Source organism: Trichoderma camerunense, assembly GCF_050948025.1.
Source record: "Trichoderma camerunense strain CBS 138272 chromosome Unknown V8C40scaffold_11, whole genome shotgun sequence".
NCBI classification, from domain to species: Eukaryota; Fungi; Ascomycota; class Sordariomycetes; order Hypocreales; family Hypocreaceae; genus Trichoderma; species Trichoderma camerunense.
Genome location: NW_028145359.1, coordinates 1,042,145 through 1,059,751, shown reverse-complemented (window position 1 = coordinate 1,059,751; position 17,607 = coordinate 1,042,145). Strand labels below are relative to the sequence as shown.

The following is a 17,607-nucleotide window of genomic DNA, read 5'->3' as shown; positions in this document are numbered from 1 at the left end:
ATCATATCGTGAGAGAGACATGGTTGGGCTTACTGGTTTCTGTACGAGTACGATATGTTCGTGTTGAAATATGTTGTACCATTGTATTTTGTCAATTTGGGCGGTCTATCTGGATGCCTGGATGCTCAGGTTGTGATCTAACAGAGGTATGCGTGTACTTGATCTCTAGCGGTGCGATAGCCACATGGCGAGGTACCTCTAAAACAAACACCAAAAACACTCGCCTCCGCTGATAAGATATGATATGAGGCGAACAATATGACTCTCCTCTTCTCTCACACTCTTACACTAGCCATGACCGACTGCAAAATCGACAATGATCGTCCAATCACACGGCCGCAGAACAGCTAGTTTCGAGGTGGGCCGGTGGCCATCGTGCAGAGCATTCCACTGGACTAACTCGAGTTAATGTGCGTGCGGACGTACGGCTACGGAGTGCAGCAAGTAGAGTACATTGGTATGGAGTATGGCGTATAGAGATGGAGTCTCCGTCTCCGTACTTGTAGTGCAGTGCAGTGCAGTGCTACAGTACACCATCTAGTATACGGATACCAAGCCTGAGGTCTGTATTACTCAGGCTTCCCGTGATTGTGGAACGCCGAATGCAAGGTGCTAACAAGCGTCTGGTGTCAAGGTTAGAGCACAAGGGGGCTAGGCATCAAAATCACAAGCGAAGAAGAAAAGAGTCAACGCAGCATGCGTGTCGCCGAGGTCACAGCCGAGGAGCCCGAAACTTGAGCAGTTGCAAAAGGTCGTTGGGTCGGTTTGAAACAAGCTGCTGCCACCAAGCCATACGAGATATAGCACAGACAAGATGCGGCTTGTGATGCTCACTTACGAGCACGAGTGAGTACTCAGCCTTGGAGACCTAAGACAAAGAGGTGCAATTCCAGGCGCGGCTAATCCCTCCCCGGCCACTGCTCTACTCATACTGTCCAGCCCAAGGCCCTCGGCTACGGGCTAAGGTTCTCGACGGCCATCACAGGATTCACCACAACATGCAGCCTCTTTAAACACGGCTGAGTCTAGCCATCAGGGGGATCCATCCGGTGCGGTGTTGGCGTCGGATGTGCTGAGTGGGCAAGGATTCCATCATCACGGCCGAGCACTGAATGAGTTGATCCGAATGCTACCTGGGCAAATATTGGCCTCCGCGTCTTGCGCCAAGGCAAAAGGCAAACAAAACTATCTTTAGCGCCGCTCTCTGCTTGTGCCAGGTTGAGGTCCAACAGCAGGGCCTCGGACAGGAAAAGGAACTCCTGGACTATCCATCTCCACTCCGCTTTCTGACGCCGTCTTGGACGAGTGAATGCAACCGGAAGCGTCGTCTTTTCGCCTCAGCGGACGGACGCCTGTTACCGTCGGACTCGAACAAGAACAATGCAAACAACCTGCTCTCCGGGACTCCACACAGTGCTGTACTCTGGATGTATGTCGTGAGAAGCCGGCACACGCTATTGCCCATTATTTGTTGATTTTCCCTCCTCTGACCAGGTAGGCCGGAGAGGTATGGAGCAGCATTAGTGGACCGGCCCTCTTTGTGCCTGTGATTCGATGCTTGGGGCCACCTGAACAACCATCTCTCGGTAATAATGGCTGGCTGGAATTGGATGGCTGCCGCCGAGCCACGAAAACTTCCTTTTTTCTCCTCCCCCTCTTGCCTTTGCCGAATTTCGTCCTTGCGCAAAATTTGTTTTGGCTTCTTTTCTTTGGTGGATGCCCGTATGAGACATTGACGCACGCCGCCACCGAGCGATTCACGCAATCGGAGCCACTCCATCAGAGCCAAGCATTTTCCCTGTTCATAAGCAGACAAGGGGACGAGTGACGCCGCCTCACAATCATGGCTTTTCAGCACGAGTCGTCGTACAGGGCGAGCCTTGAGAGAATCAGACGCCCTCGCCTAGGCCATTCCGCTGCGCCTGACGAGAACGAACATGAAGGGATCAGGCCGCCTTTCGGTTGTTTTTTTGGGCTTTTGTTGGCTGTGGACCGGCTGATTTAGCACTCACGGTTGATGTCTTGAAGCTAATAAGCTGGGTGTAAAAAGGCACACAAACGGCTGAGGCTGGGGGCGCTGGGCGTCACACTGTGACCGCACCTTAGCAAGCCGCATCTACTCTTCGGATCATACGCTACCCACGATGGCAATCAATGCCCATTCTCATTCATGCATCACTCAACAGCCAGCCACTGCTCACGCGTTTTTTTTTTTCTCTTTTTGCGGGCACTGGTACTCCCGATTCCGCAACACGGCCGACATGGCTGACGTTGAGCCTCTGCTTTCTGCTATCCTCCGATGTACTCGTACCTCGCACACCCACAGCAAGTCGCCGTCTTCAAGCAGCCGCCTCGCACGCCCCCCTCCTCGGTGCGTTTTGGGCTGTGATTGGGTGTCTGAGGGAGACTTGCTTGATCGAATAGTAGCTTGGTGACTAAAAAAAAAGTATTTAGCGAACGGGGTTTTGATACTGACAACAGGAAACTCGTCGATGATATGTTTTCTTCTGTTATTAGCGATCAAGTCATCCTGTCTTGATGGAACGCTGATGGTGCACTCATGATGTCTCTGAGGCCGGCGTCAAGATTTCGTCCAAGTCATGACACCCGTCTCTAATTCGCAAGCGGCTTATACACAAAGTCATTCCCACCCTGGGAGAGCTTGGCACCATCAGCTTCAGCTATGGCCGGACGTTGCTGTTAACACCTGCGCCCGGAAACCTGGTCAGCAGCGTGACGCCTTGTGCTCCGTATAGTCTTTGGATGCTACTCTATGCCCATGCCCGGGACGAGCAATGACCTTTTTTGGGGCACGGCCTGTCCACCTTGGCGTCGTGCGCAGGGCCACTTGTACACAGTCCTGGTGGCTGTTGGTTGCTATTCTGCGCTTGATACGGAACACGCTCGGTGTTGAAACTATGAGACATGGCGCCCTGGGTATTGATTGGCATTCATTCCTCGCTTCAAAGCATCTTAGCACACGATTGCTCCCTACTAGGTATTAGGTTGGCAAGGTAAAGCAAGGTGCTCCCGTAATGCAGGCAACCTCCCACATATGCTTCTGGCATATCCAGCTTTGCATCTCCCCAACGGGCCGAGACATGGCATCCGTGTTCCATTTTCATTTGCACACGAAACACGCTACCCTTTCTCTTTCCAACGGCAACCTCTGTGCCAGAAGACGGCTAGTTCTCGGTAATCAGCGAGATTACGCTTTAGATCCTTGAAGAGAGGGAGACAAGTATGAGTACAAGTCCACACGTTTCACGCTCGGCATTGCAAAGGAATGAAACTGCCCTGCTTGCCCATTACCCTAACAACGGGACTGAACTAAAAGCATGAAGCGGGTAAAAGCAAACCTCAAGAAAAGGCAATTCAGTTCCAGACCACGTTTTGATGGTTTAGAGGATCCCCCTGGTCGCCGGCTGGGACGATTTGCGGGAACCTGCTTGGATCAGGGCCTGGCAGCCAATAAAGGACCCCTGCTAGGACTTCAAAGGGGAGTTTTGTCGTCTTGTCTGAAAGAGGCTGCTGCCGCAAGCCATGCCACTTGGTATTTTCGAAGAAGGCGGAATGCAAAATGCAGTTTTGTCTGTCTGTCTACCTGACCTTGCCTTGTAAGTATATGCCCTTGTCGCCAGCTTAGTAGATGTCACATCTACTGTACAGTATAGGGTAAGAATTACACGTCGACGACGCAAAAGGTGAAGCGAAATAAAGCCATGCCGGCAATAGAAGCCACCTGACGGCTTGAATTCACACACACACGCGCGCGCACGCACATATACAGATAACCCATACATGATGCATGTACCTTCTCCCACCGTTGCATCTTGCAGCACTCGCCTCGCCCACCGTATCATTTATATTTAGTTGGGGATAACACCTCCCGTACTTACGAGCAGGAGCGTACTCGTACACGTATCATATGGGCGAAGCAGAGGCAAAAGAAAATAAGATGTGACGCCTTCTCTTAACCCTTTTCAATCTCCCCTGCTTCTAGCCCCCCCACGCTCGCGCATCTGAGTTGCATGCAATCTGCTGAATACATGCCGTAAACGAGCGGTCGATGCTACAGTACTCGTACAGTAATGTGCTGTTTTCTGTTACAAAGGCACTAGACAGCTTTAAAAAAAACGCACTATCACATACGACGCCGCAAATTGCCACGCCACACTGCCTCTCTTCGTCTATTAACATGGGACAGGGCAAATAGTGTCCATTTCCCGCTTCGTTCTTCCATAATGCGGGATTCTTCCCTCGCCTTGCTTCAGGGCTCCCCCCCTTGTTCGATCCAATACCAGTAGCAGTAGTTTTTAACATGTACCAGCCCTGTGTACACGAACAAGGGTCGATGTCTCTTTTTTTTGTCTCTTATTTCTCCTTCCCCCTCTCTTATTCACCCCAAAAGGGCGCAGTCTGATTCGTTGTGCCGCTAAATAAAACGGGTTATTTTTTCTATTTTTCTTACAACGGGGGGAGGCCCAGCATCTCCCCAAAAATGTCTTACGCCAGACGCCATGCATACATCCAGTCCAGCATCGTACATGTACCTGTACCGTCCTTCTTGTCGCATTCAGAAGAAAGAAAAAAAAAAATGATGGGCGCGCGTTCCCCATATCAAGTTACATGGACGAGCGAGAGCACTGAGAGGGGCGTGCATGTGTCTGCGTGTGTGTGTGTGAGTCAAGGGGGGTAATAAACGAGAGTCTTTGACGTAGTCCATTTGCATCTTCTCCTGCGTTTTTCCCGCTGATCATCCCAGGCCCTGTTGCGATGGAGACGAGAGATATGAGTGTATCATCTCCAGGTGGACCAGCACCAGCCAGACCAGACAAACCCAAAGCAGGCTTTTCCGTCTTCCTTTTTGATACCACGGCGCCGCACTTGGTGGGCCTGGACCATGCCTGCCCGGTGCAGTGATTTACACATCACCGTCGTATGTACTCGTACTCGGTGATATAACCAGCTATTTAGTACGAGCGAGTTATGATGAGCTGCTTGTTTTCTCGTGCCAAGTACTCGTACGAAAAGGTTTAACTGATAGTCCATTTCATTGCGGTGCCTTAGCGTAATGGGTTTTGGTCGCATTCAGACAGGTGCATGCCGTCGGCTGGGTCTAGAGTCCGCGCAGGAAGACCCAACGGGCGACTTGATATGGATCAGATGGATCCCCCAGGCTCCAGAGATTCGCCATGGATGCGAATCGGATACGATGGCATCAGGTATGCGGCGGCTCTGGGACTAAGTTCTACTGTAGGAGCATGAACCTTGCCTTCCCGCTCTCTCCCTCGAAAAAGGAAGGAAAAAGAAAGGGAAGAAAAGCCAAGAGATATTATCTTCAAGGTTCTTCGTCCATGGCGGCTATTATTAGACGTCTAGTTGGATGATGGTAATCCGGCTAGTACTGTACTGCACAGGGCCGGCCACTGTGGCTAACATGGAAGGCCAGAGAGGACCTGAGACATGCATGAGTTTCGACACTGCGAATCCTCATGCTACTTCAATATCGTACAAGTACACACATTGTCGCCTTGCTTAGCGTGTTATTAGTGACGTGAAATCCGGGCATCGTCTAGAAAAGAAACGAATGCAATCAAATGATATGTACAAAACCAGAACGCTGTCCGTCTCTTTGTGCTCTGTGTAGGCCTCTTTCCGCGCCCCCTTCCTCCAATCAAATCCAATGACATGCACGGTACGCGGCCCTTTTCAGCTCTTCCCGCCTTCTTCACAAGGTTCCAAGGGGGGGAGGGGTGGGGGGAAGAAGAAAGGGAATACAAAGCCCAAGCACAAGGGGTGTGTATGCCCGGCATTCTATTTGCACGAGAGTATATACAGCAGCGAAAAAGAAAAGAAATAAGAAACACGGAGGGAAAAGGGAAAAGCACAAAGATACGTTGAGGCTAACTTTCATGTGCCAAAAGCTGCGCTCTATGCATCATGTAAACAGGCACAGAACTTATACAAGGACTGCAGTAGACTGATATGAAGGGGGGGTGTCTCTCCCGTGCGTGCGTGCAGAAGGGGGGAAAGAGAGAAGATGATGCCCTGGCCTGGCTCCTGTTTGATTCAAGACGTCTTTCTTCTTTTCTTCGTCTTCTTTTTTGGTTCAATGTCTCATTCAGCGCTACTGGCGCTGGTTTGGCCCCCCCAGCACCGTAGCACCTTGTACCATCGCCGTCCCTTTTCGGAACAGTCTTGGGCTAGCCGTCGTTGCATGCGAGCACTTAACCTTGAGATATGAGTAAAAGCTGGTCCACGCAGTATGTAGCATGTGCTGCCGTGTCTTGTGTCTTTGAAAGCCGCTTGCAATACAGTCGAACTTTTACACAAAAGTAATTATTGGATAAATGAGTCCTGCAATGAAAAGCAAAGCAAGCAATAAAGGTACCCTCTCACACCATGCAAGGCTACAGCTACCTCTCCTCTTGGTCTGTCTTGGTCCATGTCATCAGCAAACCGCAAGCCCTGGCGCTATGCTTTTGTATCCGCTCCACGCAGGGGCTGGCTGACGCGGATCGGGGGATCGATTTCAAAAGTCATCCATCCAGACGAGTGGGTATCACGCATGCCTGCCTGCCTGTGCGTGTACGAGTAGGCAGTCGACTGACTGACTTGTCCTGTACGGTACAGTGCAGTGCAGTGGCCGGTCAGAGCCTCGTGATTCAAGCCAAGCCAAGCCGCGGAGACGCTGTAAGTGGCCCACGAAGCTTTTATTCTTTTTCGCGATGGTGCTGCCTTGCAAAGAAGCTAGATCAAGACGGGCATCATTTATTATAGACGAGCAGTTCTCGTTTTAGGCATTGCTGGTATGGCCATGTACGAGTACAGTACGATATTGATGATGCTTGCACAGCCGTCATCCGTCCTAGGTTCCTTTGGCCATCGGATGGAGGCGCGGAACACGACCTGAGCCTGTTGCTTAGTAGCAAGCGAGGCCATTGCCAAGTGGAGCTGCAAGTACATACGAGACCCCGAGTGTCGTTGATTGTTTGCTGGTGTTTGTTTCCGGCATTGCTTCTTTTTCTGTTGGCCAACGGCAGTATCGTATTATTCAAGAGTAACATGTATTCGCCAACTGTGTAACCGGGATAAATCACTGTACAGCTTTACTGTGATGCCATACAAGTAGATACGATACCTGCAGCTGTATAACACCCGCCATCGTGAATAAAGTACATTGGACGACGCAGTTGACACCTCGCTAACACAAGGACCCTTTTTTATTTTCGCGACTATTCTTTTCAATTTTTGCCTTCCATCTTTCCCCCTCATGTCTAGGCCTTGCGCGCATGCCGTATGAAAATGGGCCAAGCCGGGGATCCAGGACCGTGTTTGCAGTTTTTTTTTTTTCGCGCTTGGCCTATCGAAAAGCGGCGAAATGGACACTTTTGAGTGCCTTAGCTTATTAGGCCCGGAAAAGCGAAATACATCGAGGGGACTAGCAGCAGCAGCTCGAACTTTGCAGATTGGCAACAAGTAGATTGATGACACTGCCAATTTTTGTGAGGCAAAAAAAGAAAGAAAGTCGCCCCTCCGGCGACGCCGCCCTCTTTTCAGACTCTTACTCGTTTTCTTTGTTATGTTAATTGATTATTTTTATTATTCACGTTACGCAATTCCATGATTTAGACGCCGTCATCTCCCTATTTTCGGGCGCAGCAGAGAATGATGAATGACCTCGGTCAGAGCGACGCAATGCGAATCAGTCGCCCACCGAGACAAGAGAAAAGCCGTGTCGCCTCTTTGTTCCTTTGTCCCCATGCCGTGGCCTGCAAACTTGGCACTAGCCGCCTTGCATTTTCTGATGTCTCCATCCAAGTCTCCAGAGCATGTCCGTTCCGTATTGCTCATGGCACTTCGCGGTTTAGCACCAGACCAGACCAGAACACGCTTCGGCTCTGTGATATTGAAGCGCCTGTGGGCTTTTGCAGGGGGTCGCCCGGGGTGCCACTATTAAGCATTTGAGGAGGACCTGGACATTTATCAAGGGCAAAAAGGCTTAGATATGGGGACAAGGACTGGGAAGAGAAAAACAAGAAATGGCTCCAAAGACGCCCCCAAAAATAAAAGGGCCGCCCCTCTTTGTTCTCCTTTTGCGGCGAAAAGGAAGTTGAATCAAATTGATTGACATTGATGAGCGTTGATGATTGAGAGCACAGCGAGCGGGTGTTCCGGTTCCAGTTCCAGTTCCAGTCCCAGCTCCAGTTCCAGGCGCTGTGTCAGCTGGGCTCAGCAGGGATGTGGCTCCATGGGCTCGTCGCCCGCTAGAGGCCAGCGCTGGAAGGGGTGCAGTGCGGGATTCCCTTGAAAACGGTCCCTGGTCTGGTCTTGGTCTGGTTCTGGTCTGCTGCAGGGGACATGGAAACTTGCTGCCCACCGTCGGCGTGACCCTCCCAGCTCAGCAGGTACAAGCACTGTAGCGCTCAATTCTATCACAGTACAGTGTAGTAGAGTAGGAGTACAGCCAGGCGGCACGGTACCTTGGCCGTCGGTGCTGGCGGCAGGTTGGCAGACTGTCAGAGGAACCCCGCAAAAAGGTACACGCCGGGCTGGAGCTACCTCTGTGGCGGCACGTAGTGAAAAGTATTGACATCCATTTGATGGGCTCAGCCTGGAACATCAAATGACTTTGAGGGTGGAAGCATTTGATGGATTCAGACGAGCCACGGCGCGCTGCTATTGAGGCGCTACAGTAGAACGACTCAAGTCGTTTTTGCTGTTGACATCTGGAGCTGTACTGATACTTGTTACTCTATCCATACCTACCTGCTATTCCCGTACCTGTGCATGCACGCACACAAGTGGTGAGGTGAGGCACCCATCCTATCCTCGAACAGATTAATATCTCGACGCACCGACAGGGATCCATCCATCCAGCGCCGTTTGAGCACCAACTGGGTGGATTGGATGGATGGGCGAACTTGGACTTGGTGTGGTTTAAACACATACAGGGGGAGCCTCAACGTGATGGGTACGAGTACATTTGCAGGTACAAGTATTGATCCTCTAAAAGTGATGGATCTGTACTGTACCAGTACCAGCTCCCGTCCAACAGACTCGTATCCCCCCCCGTAATGCAATGGCGCCTGTCTCATGCGTCGTGTCCGCAGCGCCACTCGTATACGATCCATACAAATCAAGTACTATCGGCACCGTCCAAGCACAGATTCAGATGCGAGAAAAATAAAAAAGAACATGGGGAAAAGAAAGGACCCCCTTCCCCTCCCAACGGCTCCAAGACTGGGCTGTTTTCGCCCTCGGTGACGCTCCCTGCAAATGTACTGTGCTCCGTTTTCTTAGGTACTTGGTCGAGTGAAAGTGGACTCTCCCAAGGACCCAGACACAACCAGACCCAGGCAAAAAAAGGCGTCACCTTAGCACCTGCGTAGCGCCGCTGGTCCAAACCCAAATGTACCCACGGCCCCGAGGTACCTTGCGCGCACCGCGTGATGCCTGCGCGGCGTGGGTACCGCCCAGCGCAGGTACCAGCTTCCGCGTGAGCGTGCCAGTGCAGCCAAGCTGGAGCCAATTGCCATCCATTGATTGGGTCTTGGTTTGGGTTCCATGATGGCGGGCTGGGATCAAGTTCAAGTTCACGACAAGTCCAGTTCTTTTCGGGGAGCAGCCACGAGAGCAGCCACGAAAAGAAAAGAGAGGAGAGCCCAGCGGCGGCGGTTGTTGCATTTTTCGTAATCATGTTGATCAAACTCTGGGATTGGATGGATTGAGATTCACCTGGGCTAGTGTACTCGTAGTACCAGGACCGCCGAAAGCGAAACTTTGCCGTTTACATGCAATGTCCATATGTTGAAGTCGTTTGTTCGTCGCCTTTTGCCTTTTGCCCCTCCTCTACCCTCCCCTTCCGGGCGCGTTTTTACTTCAATATCTATGTAATGTACTGTACTGTATATAGGCGCCTTTTGTGTTTTTCAAGCCCGATGTGGTGGTGTTCACTTTGACTAAATGGATGAATGAATGAATGAATGTACATACATGTATGAAATGAATAAACGCTCTCCCTCTCCTGGAAACACCAGCAACACACAACACAACACAACACACCACACACGCCCCCCTTCTCATTTCAACAGCGTCAACCTCAGCGGCCTTCAGTTGTGCCGGTCCCCCATGGGATGGATTGGATGCTAGGGATGCATGTCAGCAAGCGTTCCTTGCCTGGTCCGGCTCCGTCTAGTGCCAGTGCCAGTGCCAGTGCCAGCCCAGTCCAGTTCAGTGCCTTGATTGCCTTTTTCATGCTAACGAAGCTTGCAGAGACTCTCCATCAAATGTACTCAACTCTCACAAAAGCCACCGCTAGCGCACCACCAAAATAAATCCGGGGTCCCAGCCAGCTGCGTGTATCGTATCGCATGTACGTATCGCATGTACTTGTACCTGTACTCGCCGGCTGCCCGCGCCTGCAGCCAATGCTTGGTACCCACACCCTCTTCCTCTAGGTCCTAGTACCTCCACTGTCCACTCACTGCACTTGCACTTACACTTGCACTTACACTTGCACTTACACCCAAACCTCCACTCGTTGCTACTGGAGCATGGAGGTACCTACATCAAGTACACGACTTTTGACTTAACTCGGCTCCTGTCCACCTTTTCATCTTGGCCTCACCTTTCCGTACTTACTTCCCACAATCCCACAATCCTTCATCTTTCCAGCGCAGAGGCCTTCCGTGAGGGCATTTTTCTCTCTTCCTTTTTTCTTTTCTTCTTCTCCTCAGCCATTCCTTTTCCCCCGCCTGTAAACAAACGCAGTGACGCTTGTTCACTGCCCGCCAGCAAAATCTCACCACCTTCAAGAAGCCCTTTCACCTCGTCATAGGTGCTTCCCCCATGTCTGTCAAGGCCGCGCCCTCGACGTCGCATCTTGTCCAGCTGCCCTTGTCACCGTCAAGCTCCTTCGACTCTCGACGACTGCCTCACCTGTCCAAGCTGCTCTCCTATCACGACGTTGCGCACCGCCATCTCCAGCATCATCCTCATCAGCATCGTCCTCACCAGCCTCGACATCACCTGGGCTTGAGGACGCCTCCAGTCGACGAGATGAGCACCACGTACCAGCAGGCGCCGGCTGCGTACGACAGCCACGCTCTGCGATCCTACGCCTCGTCAATTGCCCACCCCAGGACCTCGACTTCAGCAGCCGTTGCCTCCCACGATGCCAGGAATGCCGCTGCGCAGTACTACCGATATCCCACCCAGCAGAGCCAAACCGCCCAGAGTTCCACCTCGCAGTCACGCACTGCGACTCTTCACGGCACTCCCTCGGATCGCTCTACCAAATCGGCGACGCCAGCTTCGTCGGTTTCCGCCAAGGATGCCATATCATCGAGGAGGAGCCCTGAGACGTTGATCTACCACAGTCTCCAGATCCCGAGATGCATCAGCTCCAACGGCGGCAGCTTGGCAGATTTTGCAGCCCAGGTTCGTCGAAACCAGCAATTCCAAGCAACTTCCTAAGCTCTGCTGCTTTTGTTGTTGTTTGGCCCTCTAGTTTTGGGCTTTGATAGCTGACTTGATCTTCCACCAGATGACGTGCCTCTTTTGGTTTGAATCCATTGACCACCTCAAGAAAGCAGAGACGATTCGATCACGGCCAAACATGCTCACCACTCGCCTGGCCCAGCTGGCCAAGCCCAACGAGCAATTCCGCAAATGGGTCTACAACGTGCTGTCGACCACCCAGGTTACACAGAACGTGATTCTGCTCGCGCTGCTCTTCATCTACAGACTCAAGTTGTCGACGCCGCAGATCAAGGGCCGAGAGGGCAGCGAGTATCGATTACTCACGGTGGCCCTCATGCTCGGCAACAAATGTATGGCTTCCCTCTTTCTCCATGTCTCCATCTGTCCTTCCAGGGGGGGTATCACGCAAGTAAGCAGAGCAAAGAGCTAACAATGTGCCTCTCCTGCAGTCCTCGACGACAACACCTACACCAACAAGACGTGGGCCGAGGTGTCGTGCTTCAGCGTCGGCGAGATTCACGTCATGGAAGTCGAGTTTCTGAGCAACATGCGATACAACCTCCTTGCCTCCAAGGACGAGTGGGAGGATTGGTTGACCAAGTTGGCATGCTTCCGCGACTACTACGAGCAGGCGCTCCGAGTTCCAGCATCCCCCCTGGCCGTCTCTCCCTCTGCTAGGAGCTTCCACTCTCCCCTCGTCTCGCCCACTTCGACGCTCACGCTGCCAGCCGCCGATGCAGCATTCGCTCCCGCCGCCGTGACGACATACTCACCCCCTGTTTCGAGACACGCTCAGAACTGGGCCATGTACCACGCCAACCCCGTCTCGCCCCTGGCTGCTCGGCCGTCCATGACTCTGCCCGTTTGTCGAAAGCGCAGTCCCGACGTGGAACCCATCGATCACCCAGCCAAACGAATTATGCGCAGAGCTCCCATGAGCGGAGCGCCCTGGCCCAAGGCCGCCCCGGAGTCGGGCAGGCTTCCCGTGCCGCACCTCACCATTGTCACGACGCAGCCTCAAACCTCCCAGCCGGTTGCTTTCCCGACAGCGGCGCCGGCGGTATCGACAACGACTACGACTTCACCGCTGGCGGCTGGATATACGTCGCCATCTGCTACCCAGGGCGCAGCAGCCAGCTACACTCCGGCAACCGGCTACACCCCCCAGTCGCCCTACGCCAACCAGAACATGGTCTCTCTGCCGCCTCTGCAGACTGGCATGCGTGCCATGTCCACCGTCTATCAGCCATCCATATACCAATCATCGGCTGCGCCTCTACCTGTACAATACGAAGCCTACCACCCACCGACCCTCCCGGCATCGACTACGAGTGTTCCCGCCACTGGATTCCCCAGCGCAGCACCGCAGAGCCACCCGCCGATGGCCTACACCACGCCCAGCAAGCACCAGCACACGCCGGTGAGCCTCGCCTCTGCTTATACCTCGTCACCAATGGCAGAGCCCCTGTTCGGAGCCGCCTCGGGAATGCATACGCCCATTGCCCTGACGCCCATCTCGCACTCGCCCAGCGTCTACCTGCAGCAGCGGGCCAGTCCCTACAAGCCCATCCGCCACGTCAACAGGCTGCTCTACCCGCCACCGTCGGCATCGCTGGATCAGTATCACCTCGCGGTGCCCGTCCCGCCCACGCACATGCATTACCAGCCTCTTGGTCGGCGAAACGATTTGCGCACGGGAGTAGTGCCCGAGTTTATAGTGTACAACCGGGGCCAGCAGTCCCTCTCGCAACACGCACCGCAAGTGCCGTATGCACCCTAGACGTGGTTGCAATGTTCCCTTTGCGGCGGTTGGTCAGTGGATGGGAACCACATCTGCACCGCTTTTGCTCCATGAGCAGGATGGCTTAAGACATTTTCTGCTCGGCAGAGTGTCTCAGCATCCTTGTATTTTTTTTTTTCTCTCTCACTTTCTGGGGTTGTCCACATTTGTACTTTTAGTGTTTTCATTTTACATCACCTTGCTCTTTTTGCTATTTTTATCATTCTCATTTTTTTTCTCTTTAGCTTTTGCTCATCATCAGGATGTAGCACATGGATTTGCATGGCTTTGGGGCGTTGGTTAAGGGAACCGGCATTAGGGATTGGGTTTTGGACGGCTTTTTATGACTCCCGTCCAACAAACGAAGAAATGGCACACACTGGTCGAAGAGGTATAGGGGGGGAAACGCCTGTCACATCTCTTCAGATGCATTCATCTGGAGTTGATTTCATTTTGTGGTTTATGCCTTTATGCCCGCCTTTTTTTTCATCATCTTTTTATTCCATTTTCACATGTGTCTTTTTTTTTTTTTAATCAAGCTATTTTATTCATTAATATGCATGAAGGAGCATCGGCATGGTTACAGGGAGAAGGGAGATGACATGACTACGGTTGGCCCGAGGATGGCTGGAATGGGGGCAACGGGACACCATCTGATTTTTGTGTGTATTACACACGGACAATTTCAGCCTCCCCCTTTTTTTAAATGGTTTTTTTTTTTTTCTGTGTTTTTTTATTCGAGATACCTACTATCCACGGGTTAGCGTGGGGAGAACAACAAGAGCGGGCATTTATGATGTTACCTGGTTTATGATTTTGATCCATTTATTTTACTTTTTTTTTGAGCATCTTGGGGAGTGAATCGGATGGATGGGCTTATGGATGTGTGTACGAGCATTGTTGTTTAGGCAATGCTTTATAAAGATGGGCGGGATGAGATGAATAATGTGAATGAGATGGCTGCCTTCTGCGGGCCATTTGTCTTGATGATGTGTATCTGATGTTGATTGTGTGATGTGCTGCTTTTGTGTGAAGAGATGGGATGTGATTTGATGGATTTGTGAGTGTGAGTGTGAGTGTTGGTGACGAGTTGATGTGATTGCTGTCTTGGACTATTTCCAACGGATATACTGACTGCACGGGGCTTGATGTCAAGGGATGGATTGAAATTACGTTGGTGCGAGATGTAGAATCTTGTTGGTAGGGTGAAGAAGGGCATGTGAATACTTTTTAGTTCATTTCAAGGGGTGAATTTGGATAGGGAGAGAGTGAAGAAGTCTATATTGATTGTTTGATGTTGCTGCAGGGTATGTTGTTTATATGGCGTGTACAGTGGATGCTGAATGGGGGTTTATTTGAGGGTGAACTAGTATTATAATCTTACACGGCGGAGGACCTGTTTAATTCTAATGCATGTATCGATGTTGATTTTACTTTTGTGCTTGAGATTGCGCATTGTATGTGTGCAATAGTACTTGTTGTTGATGTTTGTGAGTGCAGTGGTAATCCAATGGTAATCGTGGTGATAAGCAGGTGAATGGCTTTGTTTCCTTGGTGATCTGACGGCTCCACTGTGCGGATGGATTTAGTACGATGGAATCGCATCAAGGGAGTAACAGGTAATTAATGGAGACAATGCACAACATAGTTGGATATATATACATTGATGGGCCTGCATAGAGTCCGATCTAATGTTTAACTGAATAATGTGATAATAATCTGTTTACTCTGTGTTTCTGTAACCCATTTTGCTTCATCCATCCATTATGCGCACTACAGTATCTCGTATAGAAAAAAAAAGATACTTTGCAAAGATGACCGTTTCCCCGTATTCACGCAAGTCACCTTCCCTCTTGGTGGGTCTCCCATAATCCCCCCCCCCGATTTTCTTCTCTCTGTCTCTCTTTTTGCGCCCTTCTTCCCCATTTGATTCTTGCGCCTCGCAACTCCTCGCCCAGCGACTCTCGTATCCGGAATCTGCTCGACTCAAAAACACCATCGAATCACGACTTTTGAGGGATTCGCAAAGACTAAGCGACTGCGTTTCTTGTTTTCCCTCTCTTCTTTTTCCTTCGGTCAATCGTTTTACCTGACGCTCGTTTATTTTCGTGGGGGAGGGATCTCGGAAAAGTGGCATATTATTTGTTTTTGTTTGGGAGTTTTTGTCGCATCGAGAGAAAGGCTGCGCTTTTTGAAGGGTCAGCTTGGGAAACAAAAGACGGATGATAGGAGTTTGTTGCTGAGCTTTGAACGACGCTCGTTTGTTTTTGTTTATTCTCGCGCGCCTGCGATACCTTGTTACGACAAACATCGATCGACGAAACGACATTCACCACCCGACGATACCCTCACCGAGCTCGAATCGCTTCTCAACAAAAACACCGCCATCATGTCTGGCTTTGGCGACTTCACGTCCATCTGCGAGCACACGCCGCTCCCCCTCTGCGCCTCCGTCGGCCCCGTCCTGTCGTCGTCTGGCCGCGTCGGCATCGAGCCCAGCTGCTACGCGCGCAACATCGAGGTGGCCAACACAATCATCTTTGAGGGCGCCGCCTCCTTCGCCCACATCGGCGCCCTCGTCATGACCGTCATCATGATCCTGCACGTGCGCTCCAAGTTCACCGCCGTCGGCCGCAAGGAGATTCTGACCTTTTTCTACCTCTACATGCTGCTCACCTTCATCTCGCTCGTTGTGGATGCTGGTGTTGTGCCTGCGGGTAGTGGGCCGTTTCCTTATTTTTCGAGCGTGCAGAATGGCTTGACCAGTGCTGTCGTGACGTGTCTGCTGGTCAATGGGTTCGTGGGCTTTCAGCTGTATGAGGATGGCACGCCGCTGTCTGTGTGGATGCTGTGGCTCTGCTCTGTTGTTGCCTTTGCCATTTCTTTCCTCGTCTCGCTGGCTACTTTTAAAGGATGGGCGGGTATTGGTCCGACCAACACTATCGGTCTGTTTGTCGTCTTGTACCTGCTCAACGCCATTGAGCTCTTTGTCTACGTTGGCATGCAGATCCTGCTTGTCGTCAGAACGCTGCAGGACAGGTGGCCGCTTGGTGACATTGCCTTTGGCATCTTCTTTTTCGTTGCCGGCCAGGTCATTCTCTATGCTTTCAGCTCCAAGATTTGCGTTGCCGTGAGCCACTACTTGGACGGCCTGTTCTTTGCCACGATTTGCAATCTGCTGGCCGTCATGATGGTCTACAAGGTAAGAAGACATGTCACGATTTTACGAGCCCGTGTATGTATGATGTGTCATGTTACTAACTGGCTTCTTCTCAGTACTGGGACTCCATCACAAAGGAAGATCTCGAGTTTTCTGTCGGCACTCGCATGAACAACTGGGAAGTCAAGGAACTTCTCGGAGAAGATGAACGCCGTGGAACCGCCTACGCCGATGATCCTTATGCCCAGTCCAGCGGCTACGACATGCCTTACTCGCCGACGAACCGCTACTCATCTCGGCACTAAGTTGTTTTGCAGCTCCTGCGTTTGATTTGATTGTTATTTTATAGTTGTTTACTTTTTTACGAACGAATGCTTTAATGGGGCTGGTGAATCCCACGGCGAGCAAATCACCCTTTTATTTACCACTATTCGATATCTCGGATGGGGGTTTACGCCTTTATGGTTCTTTTTTTCTTCGTTTATTTATTCTTTGGGATTGACATGGCATGGCGTTATGACGAGGGAGTGTGATTCCTGACGGGCTGTTAACAGATGGGCCGTTCAGTGAGATGCAGTGTACTTTAATATGTTGGCTGAGTGTAGAGCGGAGGATGAAATCGGTATATACAATGCACCTTGTGTGTTTTAGGTACTGTATATATATAAATCAATGAATACCGTAGTATACAACAACTGGTTGTCTGTTGAATGATGGGCTTGTCAGCGTGAATCTTGTGTTGGGCGGTTACTGGGTGAGGGAGGGTGTCTTTAATATGATGTTGTAAGGGGTGATTGAATGTAGTTGTGTCTGGTTATTCTTGTAGATTGTTATGTGTCAGATTAATAGTAGTTGAGCTGGATATTGAATCGGTTAATGTGAGTTGAGTTGGACATGTAATTAGTTAACATGAATTGAGGTAAACATGGAACCGGTCAACGTGAATTAAGTTGAATGAGGCATCTGGTAGGGAATTGAGAATAGAATCGGTTGATGTAAGACTATTCTGAATATAATATGATATCGATTAGCTGGTTAAGAAATTGAACAAGGCATGGTTAATGTGAAATCGAGTTGGACATGTCACATCACATAGAGCAACATCATACATCACATAGAGCAACATTATAGAACATACAACCATAACAACCTACAGCAACAGCACAAACAGCAAAATCAC

At 51.0% G+C, this 17,607-nt stretch overlaps 5 protein-coding genes across 5 annotated transcripts; 3 read left to right on the top strand and 2 right to left on the bottom strand.

The window, feature by feature from the left end:
• Window positions 1-909: 909 nt before the first annotated feature.
• On the bottom strand, window positions 910-2,030 carry V8C40DRAFT_248294 (uncharacterized protein). The gene has a single exon (XM_083216509.1). The coding sequence runs from the start codon at window positions 1,778-1,780 to the stop codon at window positions 1,265-1,267; it is 516 nt and encodes a 171-aa protein (XP_083072213.1). The 5' UTR covers window positions 1,781-2,030; the 3' UTR covers window positions 910-1,264.
• A 903-nt stretch (window positions 2,031-2,933) lies between these two features.
• On the bottom strand, window positions 2,934-3,926 carry V8C40DRAFT_248292 (uncharacterized protein). The gene is made up of 2 exons (XM_083216508.1): window positions 3,687-3,926; window positions 2,934-3,600 (listed from the first exon to the last, which is right to left on the bottom strand). Exons 1-2 carry the CDS (start codon window positions 3,861-3,863, stop codon window positions 3,376-3,378), a joined length of 402 nt encoding a protein of 133 aa, XP_083072212.1. The 5' UTR covers window positions 3,864-3,926; the 3' UTR covers window positions 2,934-3,375.
• A 6,144-nt stretch (window positions 3,927-10,070) lies between these two features.
• V8C40DRAFT_248284 (uncharacterized protein) lies at window positions 10,071-10,359 on the top strand. The gene has a single exon (XM_083216507.1). It carries the CDS (start codon window positions 10,140-10,142, stop codon window positions 10,338-10,340), a length of 201 nt encoding a protein of 66 aa, XP_083072211.1. The 5' UTR covers window positions 10,071-10,139; the 3' UTR covers window positions 10,341-10,359.
• Window positions 10,360-11,064: 705 nt separating this feature from the next.
• V8C40DRAFT_275524 (cyclin family protein) lies at window positions 11,065-13,267 on the top strand (the record flags this gene model as incomplete). The annotated part of the gene is made up of 3 exons (XM_083220721.1): window positions 11,065-11,445; window positions 11,552-11,837; window positions 11,937-13,267. The coding sequence occupies 3 exons, from the start codon at window positions 11,065-11,067 to the stop codon at window positions 13,265-13,267; spliced, it is 1,998 nt and encodes a 665-aa protein (XP_083072210.1).
• A 1,865-nt stretch (window positions 13,268-15,132) lies between these two features.
• On the top strand, window positions 15,133-17,138 carry V8C40DRAFT_248281 (chitin synthase chaperone-like protein Chs7). The gene is made up of 2 exons (XM_083216506.1): window positions 15,133-16,469; window positions 16,544-17,138. The coding sequence occupies exons 1-2, from the start codon at window positions 15,657-15,659 to the stop codon at window positions 16,730-16,732; spliced, it is 1,002 nt and encodes a 333-aa protein (XP_083072209.1). The 5' UTR covers window positions 15,133-15,656; the 3' UTR covers window positions 16,733-17,138.
• The last annotated feature ends 469 nt before the right edge of the window (window positions 17,139-17,607 follow it).